The sequence below is a fragment of the Nerophis ophidion genome, linkage group LG16, assembly GCF_033978795.1.
Source record: "Nerophis ophidion isolate RoL-2023_Sa linkage group LG16, RoL_Noph_v1.0, whole genome shotgun sequence".
In the NCBI taxonomy this organism is placed as follows: Eukaryota; Metazoa; Chordata; class Actinopteri; order Syngnathiformes; family Syngnathidae; genus Nerophis; species Nerophis ophidion.
Window position 1 is genome coordinate 10,824,624 of NC_084626.1, and position 20,130 is coordinate 10,844,753.

Sequence of the window (20,130 nt, forward strand, 5' to 3'; positions counted from 1 at the left end):
TTTGTTTGATTCGGTTTTTGAATTTTTGACAAGGTGAAAATATGCATTTTTGTGTTCAGACATAATGAGTGGAAGTTGTTCGTCGTTTGTGACATTTGTGAAATTTGTGTTGATTACTGAATTACCACTGTTTCGATTTTATTTATTTTTTTAAATAGGTATTTTTTTAGAAACATGTATTATAACGGTAGAACGGTGGTGAAGGGGCTACTGCATCGGCCTCACAATAAGAAGGACCTGAGTAGTTCTGGGTTCATTCGCGGACTCGGGATCTTTCTGTGTGGAGTTTGCATGTTCTCCCCGTGACTGCGTGGGTTCCCTCCGGGTACTCCGGCTTCCTCCCACCTCCAAAAACATGCAACTGGGGATAGGTTGATTGGCAACACTAAATTGACCCTGGTTTGTGAATGTGAGTGTGAATGTTGTCTGTCTATCTGTGTTGGACCTGCGATGAGGTGGTGACTTGTCCAGGGTGTACCCCGAATGCAGCTGAGATAGGCTCCAGTGACCCCCGCGACCCCTAAAGGGACAAGCGGTAGGAAATGGATGGATGGATGTATTATAACATGTATTTGATATTAACAACCGTTCAATTGAATAGTAAAAGCAGTACATGGCACACTATTGGTTAGACCAAATCCCAAAAGGGACAAGCGGTAGAAAATGGAGGGATGGGTGGATGGATGGATGGATGTATTATAACATGTACAGTATTTGATATTAACAACCCCTCTATTGAATAGTAAAATCAGTACATGGCACACTATTGGTTGGACCAAATTAGAGCACTGTGTATTGGGTTTTATGTCCTGGCAGCAGACTGGCTCAACCACATCAAGCCATCTGTTTGCTACAGCCAACCTTCATGTTGGCTCTGCTACTTTATCAGATAAAAATATGTATTTATTTTAATCCCAACAATGCTGACTAAACGTTCTGCATCCTCCAAGGTTTTTTATTCTGTAGTGAATGCTGTAAACGGCCCACTATAATATTAGTGCCCACATATGCGGTCCTCTACCAAAAATCTGTCAATCCTTTCCGTGTCTGGGCCAGGTAAGGTTCCCCGTGTTGAGTCAAATTAAGCCGCAGGCTCCACTCCTGGTGGTGCCCTTCCGTCAATTCCTTTAAGTTTCAGCTTTGCAACCATACTCCCCCCGGAACCCAAAGACTTTGGTTTCTCTGTCATGGCAGCTGATTGACTCAGCCTCAAGCCTCCTGTTTGCTACAGCTGACCTCCACATTAGTTTTGCAGAGAACATTTGGGGTCGTCCAAACGTTCTAAGGCTTCTGGAACACTCTGAGCCCCAGAAAAAACTATTGGAGAAAAGGGCAAGCTTCTCCATTGCTATCCTAGAAGAAGGTCGCTTAGCTATGAACTAATATATTTTTTCTGCCATTACAAGATCAACGAATCCTTGGATTCTACATAAGAAAGAAAGAACGAATACAAGGATGTTTGAAACATTGACAACACGCAGCTAATTCTTTAGTTTCATCATTTGGGACCACTAATATTTTGTATGTTCCAATTACATAAGTGTGTAGAAAGGGTTTCTAAGTCTGTGAAGGGTTAATAACAGTGTGGAGTAGGGATCGGCGAATCCAGATATGCGATAGTTATCCATCCATGCATCCATCCATTTTTTACCGATATTCCCTTTCGGAGTTGCGGGGGGTGCTGCATTCGAATACACCCAGGACAAGACGCCACCTCATCACAGGGCCAACACAGATAGACAGACAACATTCACACTCACATTCACACACTAGGCCAATTTAGTGTTGCCAATCAATCTTTCCCAGGGTGCATGTCTTTGGAGGTGGGAGGTGTGAGGCACATGCACTAACCCCTGTTCCACCGTGCCACCTTCGATATACAGTATATCCCAATATTTTTTATTTAGACAAAATCAAAGCCAAATATGTTTGCCAAGTTGTTTTATTGAAACAAACTTAACACGGGTACATTTCTGGAAATGTTAAAGTTTTATGCGTAGAAAAATGTACATGAAAATGTTAAAACGCCTTGAAAATATGAGAATTGTAAAGTATAATCTTCATTAAAACAAACCTTTAGCTATGCTGAACTCCTCATCTAATAACAAAACACAAAAGAACAAAATATAGAATAAATCCCTGGTTTTAGAGGACATTTCAAGCATCAGTAGCAACATGAAAATAATCTACCTTTAACAATTTTCGTTGTTTTTTTTACTTAAAATTTTAGAAAACTTCTGTTCCCCTTAAAACATTTAAGCTGGAAACACCAACCTGCAACTGCAGGATGCTCTGTGGCAGCTGACAATATTGGCACTGCAGTTAAACTGTTAAACAGTTAAGCGACCGGAATGAGAATCAGCATCTCCAAGTCCGAGTCCATGGTTCTCGCCCGGAAAAGGGTGGAGTGCCATCTCCGGGTCGGGGAGGAGACCCTGCTCCAAGTGGAGGAGTTCAAGTACCTAGGAGTCTTGTTCACGAGCGGGGAAAGAGTGGATCGTGAGATCGACAGGCGGATCGGTGCGGCGTCTTCAGTAATGCGGACGTTGTATCGATCCGTTGTGGTGAAGAAGGAGCTGAGCCGGAAGGCAAAGCTCTCAATTTACCGGTCGATCTACGTTCCCATCCTCACCTATGGTCATGAGCTTTGGGTCATGACCGAAAGGATAAGATCACGGGTACAAGCGGCCGAAATGAGTTTCCTCCGCCGGGTGGCGGGACTCTCCCTTAGAGATAGGGTGAGAAACTCTGCCATCCGGGGAGAACTCAAAGTAAAGCCGCTGCTCCTCCACATCAAGAGGAGCCAGATGAGGTGGCTCGGGCATCTGGTCAGGATGCCACCCAAACGCCTCCCTAAGGAGGTGTTTAGGGTACGTCCAATCGGTAGAGGCCACGGAGAAGACCCAGGACATATTGGGAAGACTATGTCTCCCGGCTGGCCTGGGAACGCCTCGGGATCCCCTGGGAAGAGCTAGACGAAGTGGCTGGGGAGAGGGAAGTCTGGGCTTCCCTGCTTAGGCTGCTGCCCCCGCAACCCGACCCCGGATAAGCGGAAGATGATGGATGGATGGATGGATGGATGGATGGAGTTAAACTTTCAGATTGTGTATTCATTTGTTGTGTGTCAGTGCTTCTTTAGCAAAGTCGTCGCCACTGGGAATGTCATGTAAAAAAATAATGATTTCTGGCTGCTTTTTAGATCTGTTTTTTTCACACCGTTGCATTTATGAACATCCATATACACAATGTTTATGTATGGCTAAAATGTATTTTCCAACGTTGTCAAGTGCAACCATATCTCGCATCGTTGATTTGATAGAATCACGTAAATTGCAACTCTCCATGCTGCTGTCATAAACGTGTGTTGACCCAAGTGATGCTAAGGCTAGAGTCAAACGGACCCAATTGCTGGCAACAACACTGCTCAGGATATTTTTTTCATTAAGAGCAAAGTCCGGGGAAAAATGGGATCGGCAAAATGCTGGGAAAGTAGGACAAAATACATGATTTGCCGGTTTTAAAGGGAAGGTTGATAGATACATACTCCCCTTACTAGAGTTTGTCAAGTTTGTGTCGAGTAAGGCTCCTACCACGCCTCACTTTGTGCGTGGCTGAGGTGGGACACATCACGCAGCACTGACAGAATGAGCAGAGAGACCTCTGCGTCAAAACATTAAGGATTACATATATCGGTATGGTGATATTGTCTCAAATGCATACCTTTATATAAAATATACCAGTATAATGCGTAATACTGGTACAGCCCTAGTGTTGAGGTTTTACAAAGACCTTAAATGCATACAATATTCATGAATATCGTAAAGTAAATAGCAAAATGGGCTTCACGGTGGCAGAGGGGTTAGTGCGTCTGCCTCACAATACGAAGTTCCTGCAGTCCTGGGTTCAAATCCAGGCTCGGGATCTTTCTGTGTGGAGTTTGCATGTTCTCCCCGTGAATGCGTGGGTTCCCTCCGGGTACTCCGGCTTCCTCCCACTTCCAAAGACATACACCTGGGGATAGGTTGATTGGCAACACTAAATTGGCCCTAGTGTGTGAATGTGAGTGTGAATGTTGTCTGTCTATCTGTGTTGGTCCTGCGATGAGGTTGCGACTTGTCCAGGGTGTACCCTGCCTTCCGCCCGATTGTAGCTGAGATAGGCGCCAGCGCCCCCCGCGCCCCCGAAAGGGAATAAGCGGTAGAAAATGGATGGATGGATGGAAATAGCAAAATGTGTGTAACCTAATAACCTCAGCGATAATCCAGAGAACACTGTACTTAATGCTCGCAGCTGCTTGTAAAATCTGGAAGCCTGCTGTTTTAATCAGTCATGAGAATGCTAACTAACATCAAGCTCCTTTGACTGCAGACGTCATCGTAACGACCAGTGGCGATGCAGTGACATCGAAAGAGATCAAGTCCTGCATCCATCAGATCCAGGAGCTGATTGTGGTGCGTTTGAATCAGGCTGTGGCCAACAAGCTCATCAGCTCCGTGGACTACTTGAGAGAAAGCTTTGTCGGCACATTGGAGCGATGTCTCAGCAGTCTGGAGAAGTCCCACAACGACTCGTCCGTGCACAACATCACCTCCAATCACCTGAAACAGGCGAGCACACCTTCTGTCTCCTTGGCGTCGCTTTGCAAACTTGTAGTATAACGATGTTTGTTTCCTTCCTGCAGCTATTGAACGCCGCCTACCACGTGGAAGTAACCTTCCATTCGGGATCTTCGGTTACACGACTCGTCTGGGAACAAATCAAACAGGTGTACAATTTGCTGATCTCGTGCTGAAATTTGGACACCACGCAGCTAACGTGTCACGCGTCTCTCCCAGATCATCCACAGGATAACGTTCGTGAATCCTCCCGCCATCTCGCCAGAATGGAAGCGCAAAGTAGCCCAGGATGCCATTGAAAGTCTCAGCGCTGCCAAACTGGCCCGAAGCATCTGCTCCCAGTTCAGAACCCGTCTCAACAGCTCCCACGAGGCCTTTGCTGCATCTTTACGCCAGGTTAACATTATTTAAAAATGTTCACTCACTTTTCCTCATGCTGATGTAACTGCACACTTTTGTGTGCCGATAATGACATCATGAGGGTATGATTCCCTGCCTGGGTTGTATACAGTAAGTAAAAACAAAGCCAAAACCATTCATGCAACTGACTCACTGTGATGACCCCTGGTAGGCAAAAAATGCTAATGGTTTAGTTGGTTTTGAATATACTTACTAAGTTGGAATCAGGAATATCATTTTTCAACATGTCTGAAAAGGAGTTGGAAGAAGCAGATCGGTTGACTTGATCTCAAATGTGAACGCTGCACGGCCCCAAGACACAGACCGGTATTAAAATGATGCCAGAAAGCCTGAACAAATAGTCAAAATTTCACAATCAAGGTAAAATAGACATAATAATATTTAAAAAAATAAGTCACATGTTTTTAACTCCACAGAAAACAGTATTACAACAAAAAGTATTTACATTGCAATTTTTAAATTTTAAAAATTAGTGCCCACATATGCGGTCCTCTCCAAGGTTTCTCATAGTCATCATTGTCACCGACATCCCACCGGTTGTGAGTTTTGCTTGCCCTTATGTGGGCCCTACCGAGGATGTCGTAGTGGTTTGTGTTGTGGTTTGTGCAGCCCTTTGAGACACTAGTGATTTAGGGCTATATAAATAATCATTAATTGATTGATTTATTGATATTTTATTTAGATAAGAAGAGTTTCAATAATAATAAGTAAATAAGGGTAGGAAAAAATATTGAAACAACAATACATCACAAAACTTTGTACTTGTGCAATGACAATAAAGACTTACCTACCTACCATTTTTCTAATGATAAAATATAGATTTTTCAACTGATAGGAAATGTCCGAAATGAAAGAGAGAACATTAAATTTGATTTTGGAAGTGAACCGGATCTCTTTGTATATGGGCACCTCAGAATGTCCATAGAACCTCAAGACTGCACTTACTTACTTACTTAATCTTTTTATTGGAGACGGAATTGCCTCAAAGCCCACAACAAAAATGTAAAAAAGACTTATTTGGATAATCGTTTTGCTCCAACGTACGCACGAGGCCTTCACATCGTCACGTTACGATACAACATTGTGTAAGCATAACATGGATTCTTTACTTATCTTACTGTGTCAGGAAAAAAGCGTACACAAAGATCCCACATCATTGTCCGCCAGCACCGGTTTCCGCATCGCTCGTCCTCAAATCGATTTGACTCAGGTAATCAAATAGCTGTGACCGCCTCAAATCAGTTCATGCATCATATTATCATCACATGAGAGCTTGTTTGGCTCGCTAGAAACATCACGCTGCCCAGGCACGTGTGACCAAGACACTTGAATTTGTGACATTGATGGTAACCTGACGGCGTCATGGCCGTGTCCGTAAAAGCAGCAAGTGAATAATAGAAAGTTGCTAAAGTCTGTTGTCATGAAGGTGTTGTAAATCACAGTGCTGTGCTGTAAGTGAGATGAATAGCTGTGCTCAGCTTTAAGGACATGCTGCATTCCATTTTTATATCATTTCAGCTTTGTTTTGCCAACACGTGATCATCCATTTTTAGAACAAAAGTTTTATTTAAGTGCACTAGAACTGATCATGAATACTTTTTCATATACCAAATAACCATAAAATACAGACTTGTTTCTTCATAATTAAGATAATGCACGCGCTATTATCTTTCTCTACAGTGGAATTATTATTATTCCTTTAATTTTTGACGCCCCTTAGACTGGCTGACTCAAGTCTGCATAAGTGGTTGTCGACATAAACGATACTAGTTAATGCTTACCCATTCACTTATGACTTTTACCACAGACATGAGTAGAATGAAAATGTATTTTGTTTGTTGTTAGGGTATCACGATCTATACAATATAAATGATAGCAATTTGGCGGACGGTAAAGCTTTTAATAATATCATCATGTTGTGTTAATGCATGTTGATGACATTCTAGCTGTGTCCCGTAAATTTACATTGTAGATTGTCACTGAAGGCGTCAAAACCATTAATGAATAGGTGGAGTTATGTGTTCAAACTTTTGGCCTGTACTGTATATGTGGGGAACTTGTGGTGAAGTTGGTAGAGTGGCTGTGCCAGCAATCTGAGGGTTACTGGTTCAATCCCCACCTTCTACCATCCTAGTCACGTCTGTTGCGTCCTTGGGCAAGACACTTCACCCTTGCTCTCGATGGGTCCTGGTGAGTGCCTTGCATGGCAGCTCCCGCCGTCAGTGTGTTAATGGGCGAATGTGGAAATCGTGTCAAAGCACTTTGGGCTCCTTAAAAAGGGGTGGAAAAGCGCTATACAAGAACAACCCATTTACCATTTATGTGTATATGTACAGTATGTATATACTGCATCACATATTTCCAGTTTCATTACAGCAGGTCCGAAAAGGAGTAGAGTGTGCGTGTGTGTGTGTGCGTACATATATGTATATGTGTGTGTATATATATATATATATATATATATACATATATATATATATATATATATATAAGGTGTGTAACGGTACAAAGATTCCGGTTCGGTACGTATATATATATATATATATATTTAGAGGTCACGGTTCGGTTAATTTTTGCTACAGTTAGAACAACAAAATATACATTTTTTGGTTATTTATTTACCAAATGTGTAAACAATGGCATAACATACATATACACATAGCGTCCATTGCCAAGGTTAATGTGGTCAACATATATAAAATAAAAACTAAATAAGATAAGGCTCAGAATGGTTTCTTAACAAAACCTTTCTACATATAAAGTGCTTTTTTTGATTGATTGATTGAGACTTTTATTAGTAGATTGCACAGCACATAACATATTCCGTACAATTGACCACTGAATGCAAACACCCCAATAAGTTTTTCAACTTGTTTAAGTCAGGGTCCAAGTTCATCAACCCCCCCCACCCCCCTTTATATACTGTCATCTTTATTATGACTCAATAAATAATTGAATGCCTCATCTTATTTAGTGGGAATAACCAGGTTAATACTGCCATGCTTTTATTTTTAAAACTTGCTCATTGAACAGGAAGTCCCTATTTGCACATGTTAATGCTGTGTAGTCAGACCGTATTCATGTTAGATTCAACTGTAATGATGAGGCTTACAAAAACCGACATAAACTGACTTATTCATAGAATGATGCCTTTGTTGACAAAAGCAGTTGATGTTGATTGAAGCGGGCACTTTTTAGTATTAAGAGGAACTCTGTGCATCCCCGTGTGAACTTGGCTTCACGGACGCTCCCATGCGGACTTTGAGGTTGTTCCACAAGACTGATGGGAACGCAAAAATCTCTAAGAGTTCTTTGAAGCAAAATCTTGGACAAACATGGATTTATGGTGGTTGTCTTCTCAAAATAACATCCATCACAGGCTTAGTTTGTGTTTGCGAGGAGGAGGTCTACATTTATTAGTTTGACAAATGACAGCAACGTCAGTGAGGTCAATGCTGTTCTCTGAAAAATGGAAGCTTGTCTCCATTGACAACAGTTTCTATGGTGATTACAGCGCTTTAGAACAGACCAGCATGGCAGCATCTTTGCTCCAAAAAGAACTTGCTTGATAAATGAAAGTCTTGAATGTTAACCCTGGGGCTGACTGTGTGCAGCTGGAGGAAGGTCACACGGGGCGACTGGAGCGCACCGAGGACCTGTGGCTGCGCGTAAGGAAGGACCACGCTCCTCGACTCGCCCGCCTGTCGTTGGAGAGCCGGTCCCTCCGAGATGTGCTGCTACATGGTGAGTTATCAATGCATTCTCTCGTCACACACTCACAAGCACATACACACGCACACACACACACATACTCGTCATATATCTAATTTGTGTTTATTACACATGTCCCAACTTGCAAACACTAACATTCAAGTGGTTTGAAGGAGACTTATAATCAGATAAGATAATAAGCTGAGGGGGAGGAGCTTCTCCCTCTCATCTTCTGACCACGAGGAAAAACACAAAAAAGGTAGGATCAAATATTATTATCGTCTAATCTTGGCTTGCACACATTGACATGCAGTTACATAAATGCTGCTAAAAACAGATGTTTCTGAATCGAGCATGTTCGAACATGTTGAAAAGAGAAACTGGAAATTGTGATGTATCATGTTGTATGCTTGCATGTTCGAAATAAACTCAAACTCAACTCAATACACCGTACTTTGTGTGTGTGGTCCAATCCAACCGTGTTCGCTTGACCTCTCTGTTCCATAGTAAAGCTTCACCGTCATTTTTCGGGAATGTAAACAATGAAACACCGGTTGTGTTTGTGTTGCTAAAGGCGTCCTCAATACACCGCTTCCCACCTACAGCTTTCTTCTTTGACGTCTCCATTATTCATTGAACAAATTGCAAAAGATTCAGCAACATAGATGTCCATGATACTGTGGAATTATGCGATGAAAAGAGACGACTAATAGCGGTGAACGGTGCTGAACCAAAATGTCCTCTACAATGCGTGACGTCACGCGCACGCGTCATCATACCGCAACGTTTTAGCATGATGCTTCCGCGCAAAATTTAAAATTGCAATTTTAATGCATGTGTTGCAATGTTAATATTTCATCATTGATGTATAAACTATCAGACTGCGTGGTCGGTAGTAGTGGGTTTCAGTAGGCCTTAAAGCTTCATAGTTAAATTTATATCTCATGACACATCGATTGGTGAGTATGCAGGTGTACTTAATGTAGTGACCGGGTGAATCTATATAATGTTTGTGAAGTTTATTTTTGACTGTGTCTAGGGAAAAAAAATAACGGGGACAACTTCAAGATAAATATTTATACAGTGTACATTTTTGAAAGATAAATCATGATACTTTTGGAGAGAGTGGGGTGTGGTTTCATTCGCAGTTTGGGAACACCTCCAAAGTCAAACGCTTTGCAGAGAGTCTCCAAAAGTTGGTTAGAAAAGTGACTTACTGTGGAGCAAAATTTATACCAAAGCATATCCAATACATATTAACTACTGTAGAGGAGGAGTTTTTAACCTTTTTGACCTGGGGCCCAACTTTTTCATTAAAAAAGAGACCAGAACCCACTCAAATATCAATCCTGAATTAGTAATATTACAGTGCAAAGTAAGCAGCCCATATTATTCTTCCTGATATTTCACAGTTTATTATGAGCATGTTAACTGTTAGCATACTTGTGAGAACATTAGCATGCTGACGTTGTATGCTAGCTGTTTAGCTAATTTTGTGTGTTTCAAAACTAATCAATCATGGACTTTTCGACTCGGTAATTTTCAGTTCAGTTCAGTTTATTTCAAACATGCATACGGTACAATGCAATGCATCACATATTTCCAATTGTTTCATTACAGCATGTCTGAAAAGGAGTAGGAAGAAGCAGAGCTTGTTTAATCTTAACCCTTTTCATATCCTTGCAATTTTATTACATTTCCTTGTTCTCTGTTTGTAACAGAACAGTGAATAAATGATTAACAATTAGCAAACATTAAGTACATCAATAATCATTATCTTAAAAAAAAAAAAAAGGTTCAGGATGTTCATCATAATTCTTCTTCTTTGTACTTTGTGTATGCTTGTAGTTTGAACGGTCTCTTAAACTGAATCATATTGTTGCTTTATTTGTTTTCTTTGCTTAATCCATTCCATAATTTAAATTCCACATACGGATGTGCTGAAGGGTTTAACTGTTGTACGTGCATACAAATGTTTAGAATTCGATTTTCCTCTAAGGTTATATTTCTTCTCTTCTTATTTTTTTGAGAATAATTGTTGTACATTCTTGGTTATAGTTAGCTTTGTACATAATTTTAGCAGTTTGCAAATGCACGAAGTCGTTGAATTTAAATATTTGTGATTCAATAAATATTATACCCATATTTCTACACAATAACTCAGATATGGTAACACTAGCGAGCAATAGAGAATAGGAAGTTTTTTTTGGGTCAAGAACATAATTGGCTTTATCCATTACTGACATGTTTCTTGCTACTTTCTGTTATATATTGTTTACATGACGTTTCCAGTTCATTTTTATCAACTCTTACTACATCCAAAAATGTGTTTGTTTTTTTACCCTTTGTCTATTTGGTCTATTTGTATTGGTGTTTGACTTTCCCTTCTACTGTTACCAAATGGCTTTATTTTAGTTTTACTGAGATTCAAAGAGTCTGTTTTTGTCAAACCATCTCTTTTATTTGTTAATTTATTCTTTAAATTTTTGTATTAGCTTTTGTGTGTTCTCCCTTGAGCAAAATTTAGTTGTATCGTCTCAATCAATCAATCAATCAATGTTTACTTATATAGCCCTAAATCACTAGTGTCTCAAAGGGCTGCACAAACCACAACACAAACCACTAAGACATCCTCGGTAGGCCCACATAAGGGCAAGGAAAACTTACACCCAGTGGGACGTCGGTGAAAATGATGACTATGAGAACCTTGGAGAGGACAAAAGCAATGGCTGTCGAGCGGGTCTAGCATGATACTGTGAAAGTTCAATCTATAATGGATCCAACACAGCCGCGAGAGTCCAGTCCGAAGCGGATCCAACACAGCAGCGAGAGTCCCGTTCACAGCGGAGCCAGCAGGAAACCATCCCAAGCGGAGGTGGATCAGCAGCGCAGGGATGTCCCCAGGCCGATACACAGGCAAGCGGTTCATCCTGGGTCCCGACTCTGGACTGCCAGTACGTCATCCATGGCCACCGGATCGGACCGGACCCCCCCCCACAAGGGAAAGTGAGACATAGGAGAAAAAGAAAAGAAACGGCAGATCAACTGGTCTAAAAAGGGAGTCTATTTAGGGACGGCGTGGCGCAGTGGGAGAGTGGCCGTGCGCAACCCGAGTGTCCCTGGTTCAAATCCCACCTAGTACCAACCTCGTCACGTCCGTTGTGTCCTGAGCAAGACACTTCACCCTTGCTCCTGATGGGTGCTGGTTAGCGCCTTGCATGGCAGCTCCCTCCATCAGTGTGTGAATGTGTGTGTGAATGGGTAAATGTGGAAGTAGTGTCAAAGCGCTTTGAGTACCTTGAAGGTAGAAAAGCGCTATACAAGTACAACCCATTTATCATTTATCATTTATTTAAAGGCTAGAGTATACACATGAGTTTTAAGGTGAGACTTAAATGCTTTTACTGAGGTGGCATCTCGAACTGTTACCGGGAGGGCATTCCAGAGTACTGGAGCCCGAAATGAAAACGTTCTATAGCCCGCAGACTTTTTTTGGGCTCTGGGAATCACTAATAAGCCGGAGTCCTTTGAACGCAGATTTCTTGCCGGGACATATGGTACAATACAATCGGTAAAATAGGCTGGAGCTAGACCGTGTTGTATTTTATACGTAAGTAGTAAAACCTTAACGTCACATCTTAAGTGCACAGGAAGCCAGTGCAGGTGAGCAAGTATAGGCGTAATATGATCAAATTTTCTTTTTCTTGTCAAAAGTCTAGCAGCCGCATTTTGTACCAACTGTAATCTTTTAATGCTAGACATGGGGAGACCCGAAAATAGTACGTTGCAGTAATCGAGGCGGGACGTAACAAACGCATGGATAATGATCTCAGCGTCTTTAGTGGACAAAATGGAGCAAATTTTAGCGATATTACGGAGATGAAAGAAGGCCGTTTTAGTAACGCTTTTAATGTGTGGCTCAAAGGAGTGAGTTGGGTCGAAGATAATACCCAGATTCTTTACCGAGTCGCCTTGTTTAATTGTTTGGTTGTCAAATGTTAAAGTTGTATTATTAAATAGAGGTCGGTGTCTAGCAGGACCGATAATCAGCATTTCCGTTTTTTTGGCGTTGAGTTGCAAAAAGTTAGCGGACATCCATTGTTTAATTTCATTAAGACACGCCTCCAGCCGACTACAATCCGGCGTGTTGGTCAGCTTTAGGGGCATGTAGAGTTGGGTGTCATCAGCATAACAGTGAAAGCTAACACCGTATTTGCGTATGATGCCACCTAGTGGCAGCATGTAGATGCTGAAGAGTGCAGGGCCAAGGACCGAACCCTGGGGAACTCCATACTTTACCTTAATGTAGACAGAGGTCACATTGTTATGGGAGACGCACTGCATCCTGTCAGTAAGATAAGAGTTAAACCAAGACAGGGCTAAGTCTGACATACCAATTCGTGTTTTCATACGTTCTAATAAAATATTATGATCGACGGTATCGAAAGCAGCGCTAAGATCAAGGAGCAGCAACAGAGATGACGCATCAGAATCCATCGTTAGCAATAGATCATTAGTCATTTTTGCGAGGGCTGTCTCCGTAGAGTGATTTGCCCTGAAACCGGATTGAAAGGTTTCACATCGATTGTTAGACGCTAAGTGTTCATTTAGCTGCTCCGCAACAATTTTTTCGAGGATTTTGTAAATAAAGGGAAGGTGAGACACCGGTCGGTAGTTCACCATGAGGTCAGGATTGAGGTTAGGTCTTTTAAGGAGAGGATGAATAACCACTTTTTTGAATGCTAGGGGAACAGTGCCAGAGAAAAGTGATAAGTTTATAATATTTAGCACTGATGGACCTAATAATACAAAGAGCTCCTTGATAAGTTTCCCAGGAAGTGGGTCAAGTAAACATGTTGTTTGTTTTATTCCATTTACACGTTGTAACAATTCCTCTAATGTTATTTCCTCAAAACGAGAGAAACTATTTTGGAGGGCAGTATCCGCCGTATATACAATCGTATCTGTGTTAATAGAACCCAGTTGTAGCTGGGAAGCATTGTCTTTAATCTCCTTTCTAATGACTTCAATTTTCTTATTAAAGAATTGCATAAAGTCATCAGCTGATTGGGTGGAGCTACTGGAAGGGGTTCCTTGTTGGGTTAGCGATGCTTCCGTACTAAACAAAAATTTAGGAGCGTTTTTATTACGGTGGATGAGATTTGAGTAATATTTAGCTTTTGCAAAGGTAAGCATGCATTCATACGTTATTAAACCATCACTCCATGCTTGATGGTGCACCTCAAGTTTAGTCGTGCGCCATTTGCGTTCCAGCTTTCTACATAATAATTTTTAGCCCTAGTTTCTTCTGTAAACCACGGGGTACGTTTTTTTGAAGCCTTTTTTAACTTTAGCGGTGCTATGTTATCAATGGTTTCGCGCAGGGCGTCGTTAAAGTTGTTAGTGAGGTTATCAATAGAGCCCACATACTTTGGGAATGGTGCCATTACCGAGGGCAGTAAGGTCAGCAAGAGTTGTCGTTGTGGCCGTATTAATGTTGCGGCTGCTATAGCAGTTATTATTATTAGTAGTTTGACGAACATGCGTCTGAACCTCGAATTTTATAAGGTAATGATCGGACAATACTTAAGTATACGGGAGTATCGTAACTTTGGAAACGGTGATACCCCTGACAAGCACTAGGTCTATCGTATTACCGTTGCGATGCGTGGGTTCATTTATTATTTGTGTAAGACCACAGCAATCAATTATAGTCTGGAGCGCTACGCACGGTGGGTCCGATGGGGTATTCATATGGATATTAAAGTTCCCCATTATAATTATACTATCGGCGTGCGTCACTACATCAGCAACGAACTCTGATAATTCATTGCTAAAGTCCGAATAGGGCTCTGGGGGGCGGTAGATAACAGCCAGGTATATAGTAATACTAACTTTAAGTCTTTGTAACTTTACAAATGTGGTTTTTATAAAGATTGAACAATTTTGGTCCAAGTATTGACCCCTGAAGTCCACCTCAAAATATTTTCACCTCTGTGGAAGTGTGTTCGCCTGTATTCATGTATTGCTTCCTGTTGGTTAAGTATCTTCTTACCCAGTTCAAGACCGACTCTTTGGTTTCATACCTTTCTAATTTGTTTATTAAGATATTATGATTAATTGTGTCAAATGCTTTTGTTAAATCCATAAACACTGCAGGAGCACATTTTTTACTATCTATTGCATTTGTGATCTCTTCCGTTATTTCGATTAATGTCATTGATGTTGAGATGTTGGCTCTGTATCCGTATTGGTTGTCTGTGACTGTTTAATTTTTATTTATGAATTTGGCCAATCTTTTGAACAGTTCATAAATAATTTTTGAAAATTGTGGAAGTAGAGAATCAGGCCCATCCATCCATTTATTTTCTACCGCTTATTCTTTATTTTGTAAACTGCTGTTTGTCACCAGTCTTATAAATTGGTACGACTTTTGCTATTTTCATTTTATCTGGGAATTTTCCGGTTTGAAATGACAAGTTGCTGATATATGTTAAAGGTTCTGAAATCTTCCTCAGTTAAGGTCTTTGATTTACATTTTTTCACCATATTGATAATTTCCTCTTTTGTCACACCTTTGAGGAACATTAATTTGTGAGTGCTGTCTATAGTGTCATTCAAGTACTCAACTGACTTGGGATCTGGAATATTTTCCTTCAAGTTTGCACCAATGTTCGCAAAGTACTTATTGAGGCTTTCAACTACTTTGTTCATATTGTCATTTTTTACATTTCCATCTGAGAAGTATTTAGGATAATACTTCTTAGCACCATTTTAATGTTGCTATTTAGGATGCTCCATGATACTTTCATATTGTTTTTGTTCTGGTCCAATAACTGACTGTAATACTCTTTCCTCTGTGTTCATTGTATGCCAGTCAGCTTGTTCTTATATGTTTTGTACGGTGCTTGTTTTTTGGCTCTGTAGTTTTTCTGTGTTATAAAAGTTCTATATAATATATTCTTCTTGTTGCAAACATTGTTCAGTCCTTTTGTCATCCATGGTTGATTGTTTTTATTTTGCTTCTTACTAAATTGTTTTTCGGTGAAGTGTTTTGCCAAAGGACACAACGGACGTGACTAGGATGGTAAAAGGTGGGGATTGAATCAGTAACCCTCAGATTGCTAGCACGGCCACTCTCCCCAATTTGTCACGACGTCCCTATATACAACTGATCAGTGTGTTTTTGATTTTTTCGTACACGGGTATACATTCTAAGATATTATCAAGAGCTAGTGACATATTTTTTACCACTTTGTAGTTTAAGTTCTTTATCACTCCCCCTCCTTTATTGTTGGTTTGGTTGATACAATTTAGTTAATATCCTTCCAGGTCAAAATCCATTCCTTTTTTAGCATCCATCCATGTTTCTGAGATAGCAATAACTTTGGAAGGTTTGTTGAAATGTTAAAAAAAAAAAATGCTTCACGTGTTAGTTTGCATACAAACTTCCATTTATCCATCCATTTTCTACCGCTTATTCCCTTTCGGGTTGTGGGGGAGCTGGTGCCTATCTCAGCTACAAACTTCTGCTGTTTAAATCAATAATCAACAGTTTGTTGTCTACTTTAATATTTCCGTTATATTGTTCGTCTATACAATAAAATCAATTATTCCTGGTGTGAAAGAAACCATTTTTTTGGGATCTATATCCTTATCTAATTCTGGACTATTGCGATCTATGCTGCTGATATTTTTTAAATCCATAAATTCCTGTTCACCAATCATTTGTGTTACTTTACGAATGTCCATAAGTGTACAAAACCCAAAGCCAGTGAAGTTGGCACGTTGTGTAAATCTTAAATAATAACAGAATACAGTGATTTGCAAATCATTTTCAGCCTATATTCAATAGACTGCAAAGACAAGTTATTTAATGTCTGAACTGGACAACTTTATTTTTTTCAAATATTAGCTCATTTGGAATTTGTTGCCTGCAACATGTTTCAAAAAAGCTGGCACAAGTGGCAAAAAAGACTGAGAAAGTTGAGGAATGCTCATCAAACATTTATTTGGAACATTCTACAGGTGAACAGGCTAATTGGGAACATGTGGGTGCCATGATTGGGCATAAAAGCAGCTTCCATGAAATGCTCAGTCTATTCACAAACAAAAATGGGTTGAGGGTCACCACTTTGTGAAAAAATGCCTGAGCAAATTGTTTAAGAACATAATTTCTCAACAAACTATTGCAAGAAATTTAGGGAATTCAACCTCAACGGTCCGTAATATCATCAAAAGGTTCAAAGAATCTGGAGCAATCACTGCATGTAAGCAGCAAGGCTGAAAACCAACATTGAATGTTCGTGACCTTCGATCCCTACGGTACTGCATCAAAAACCAACATACTGTAAGTGTGTAAAGGATATCACCACATGGGCTCAGGAACACTTCAGAAAACCACTGTCAGTAACTACAGTTTGTCACTACTTCTGTAAGTGCAAGTTGAAGCTCTACTATGCAAAGCAAAAGCCAAAAGATCAACAACACCCAGTTGCTGCCATTAAATTCTAAGTTAATGATAATTTGCAAAAATACGTTTCTCAGTCTTCACGGTGGAAGAGGGGTTAGTGCGTCTGCCTCACAATACGAAGGTCCTGAGTAATCAGGGTTCAATCCCCGGGCTTGGGATCTTTCTGTGTGGAGTTTGCATGTCGTCCCCGTGAATGCGTGGGTTCCCTCCGGGTACTCCAGCTTCCTCCCACTTCCAAAGACATGCACCTGGGGATAGGTTGATTGGCAACACTAAATTGGCCCTAGTGTGTGAATGTGAGTGTGAATGTTGTCTGTCTATCTGTGTTGGCCCTGCGATGAGGTGGCGACTTGTCTAGGGTGTACACCGCCTTCCGCCCGATTGTAGCTGAGATAGGCACCAGTGCCCCCTGCGACCCCAAAGGGACTAAGCCGGAGAAAATTAATGGATGGAAGTTTCTCAGTTCGAACATGAAATATCTTGTTTTTGCAGTCTATTCAATTGAATGTAAGTTGAAAAGGATTTGCAAATCATTGTATTCTGTTTTTATTTACGAATTACACAACGTGCCAACTTCACTGGTTTTGGGTTTGTAGATGAATGTAAAGATCTTCTTGTTCGTTAATCCCTTGGAGAGTTGTCATTTTGTAGTCGAATGTCAATGTTTGTTTTCTGTCAGACTTTATTGCTGTTATTATTGTGGTTGCTTGGAGTTGTGATATTCATACAGATGCTTAATGTCTTTGACAACGAGGACTCTTGCATTCAGCTTTATGTAAATTTTGCAGGTGGCGCTCCAAGTTCCCTGAATTTCCCCGTTTCCTCAAGTCGCGTGCTTTTTTTGGCGATTTCAACATTGCGATTAGGGAGGTTCTCGTTCGTGTACACATTTTTGCCCTTCAGCTTTTTTCCCTGTGTCAGCAATACCATTTCCTGCTGGCGACCTTAACATTGGTGACAGGCGTTGTTGTTGTTGCCTCTTCTATTCAGGAAAATGCACCAATCAATGGTATTAATATCAACATCAATTCCCTTTGATTGCAGAAAATTGACCACTTGTTGCTCTGTTGAAGCAGCGTCCATGTCATCTGAGCTATTGTCTCTATGCAGCCATCTCCTCCCTGAAGTTTGTTTTATTTATTTTTTATCATGTTCTGTTTGTGTTGTGTTGTTTGCTCGGTTCTTGTATTATCTTTTAACCTGCCCATTGTACAGCACTTTGGCTACCCCTGTGGTAAATTTCAAATGTGCTTCATAAATAAATTTGATTTGAATTGATTTGATTTGATTTGAATTTGTTCAAGTTAGTGTTATCTTGTTGCATGAAATGCAGCTGTTGGCACACTACTGTTATCTCTAATTAAATTTTCTCCACGACAATGTTGTTGTCCCAATAGGTGTTGCTTGGCACCTTAGAGTCATATAATTTGGTATATGACACATGCTAACTGTTAGCATGCTAACATTAGCATGCTAACTATTTGAGCTGATTTTGCAACCGTTTATCCCAGAGTCATATAACTTGGTATGTGACACTTATTAACTGTTAGTACATTGACTGTTAGCATACTTCTATAAACGCTAATATGGTAACGTTTTTTTGCTTGCTTTTTTACATCTTTCTATGTTTACACCAACAAATACTGCATTTTGGTGTTACCTCTCACCCATTCATGTGCTAGCATTGTAATGCTGACATGCTAACATTAGCAAGCTAACCTTTTCTGCCATATTTGCACTGTTTTCTCTAATTCTGCAGCCATACAGCCTTAGGTCATGTAACTTGGTATATGACAGATGCTAGCGTGTTGACGTTAACATGCTAGCTTGCTAACATTAGCATGCTAACCTTTTAAGCTTATTTGGCAGCCTTTTACCCCAGAGTCATGTAACTTGGTGTGACACTTACTGTTAGCACGGTAATTGTTAGCATGTGAACTGTAGCATACTTCTAAAAACGTTAGCAGGCTAAAGTTTTTTTGCTTGCTGTTTGTTCATTTATATGTTTACACCAACAAATACTGCATTTCTGTATTTCTTCTCACCCAGTCATGTGGTAGCATTATAATGTCAGCATGCTAACATTAGCAAGCTAACTTTTTCTATTATTTTTACACTTTTTTTCTCTAATTCCACAGTCATATAACTTGGTATATGACACATGCTAACTTTTAGCATTCTAATGTTAGCATGCTAGCATGCTAACTTTTTCAGCTGATTTTACACTTTTTTCTCTAATTCCAAAGCCATACACCTTAGAGTCATATAACTTGGTATGTGACACAAACTAATTGTTAACATGCTAATGTTAGCATGCTAACATTCCACCGGCCAGAGGTTCAGGGCACAGATAGCAGGCCCATCAAAATTTCCGCGGAAATTTCCGAGTTACATTTAACCCATTTACATTTTAACAGGATAAACCTTGTCAAATGATATATAAAGCAAATGTTAATTAATCACAACGATTATTATTAAGGCTCAGGTCAGGCTGATTACAAAATGAATACAAACCAAATATACTGCAAAAGAATAAACTTATTAAAATAGATGAAAATAAATGTTTTATGTAATTACACAAATAATATGAATAATTATTATTTTACTAAATTAATAATAAATGGGATTGTGCTGAAAATTGTAATTTTCCTGAAGGAACTCTCCTAACGGAATAAATAAAGTACTATCTAATCTAATAAATAATAATGTGTATGTTTCTTAAATAAATTGTCAATACAATTAAAATGCAAATGAAAATAAAGCTTCATCACTTGTTCAGAAACTAGAGTAAAGTTGCATTAACAACAGTAATCAATCCAAGCAAGAGACAATATACGGTAGGCATGCTTTTGAAATAATTTGCTTGGGGTGGTATAGCTCGGTTAGTAAGGCGGCCGTGCCAGCAACTTG

At 40.1% G+C, this 20,130-nt stretch overlaps 1 protein-coding gene across 1 annotated transcript in view; it reads left to right on the top strand.

The window, feature by feature from the left end:
- Positions 1-20,130, top strand: part of dstyk (dual serine/threonine and tyrosine protein kinase) — a 103,331-nt gene that overhangs the window by 66,247 nt on the left and 16,954 nt on the right. Inside the window, exons 5-8 of the mRNA XM_061874214.1 lie at positions 4,369-4,607; positions 4,682-4,765; positions 4,836-5,012; positions 8,651-8,780. Of these exons, the coding sequence (XP_061730198.1) occupies positions 4,369-4,607; positions 4,682-4,765; positions 4,836-5,012; positions 8,651-8,780 (630 nt within the window). The remainder of the gene's footprint in view (positions 1-4,368; positions 4,608-4,681; positions 4,766-4,835; positions 5,013-8,650; positions 8,781-20,130) is intronic.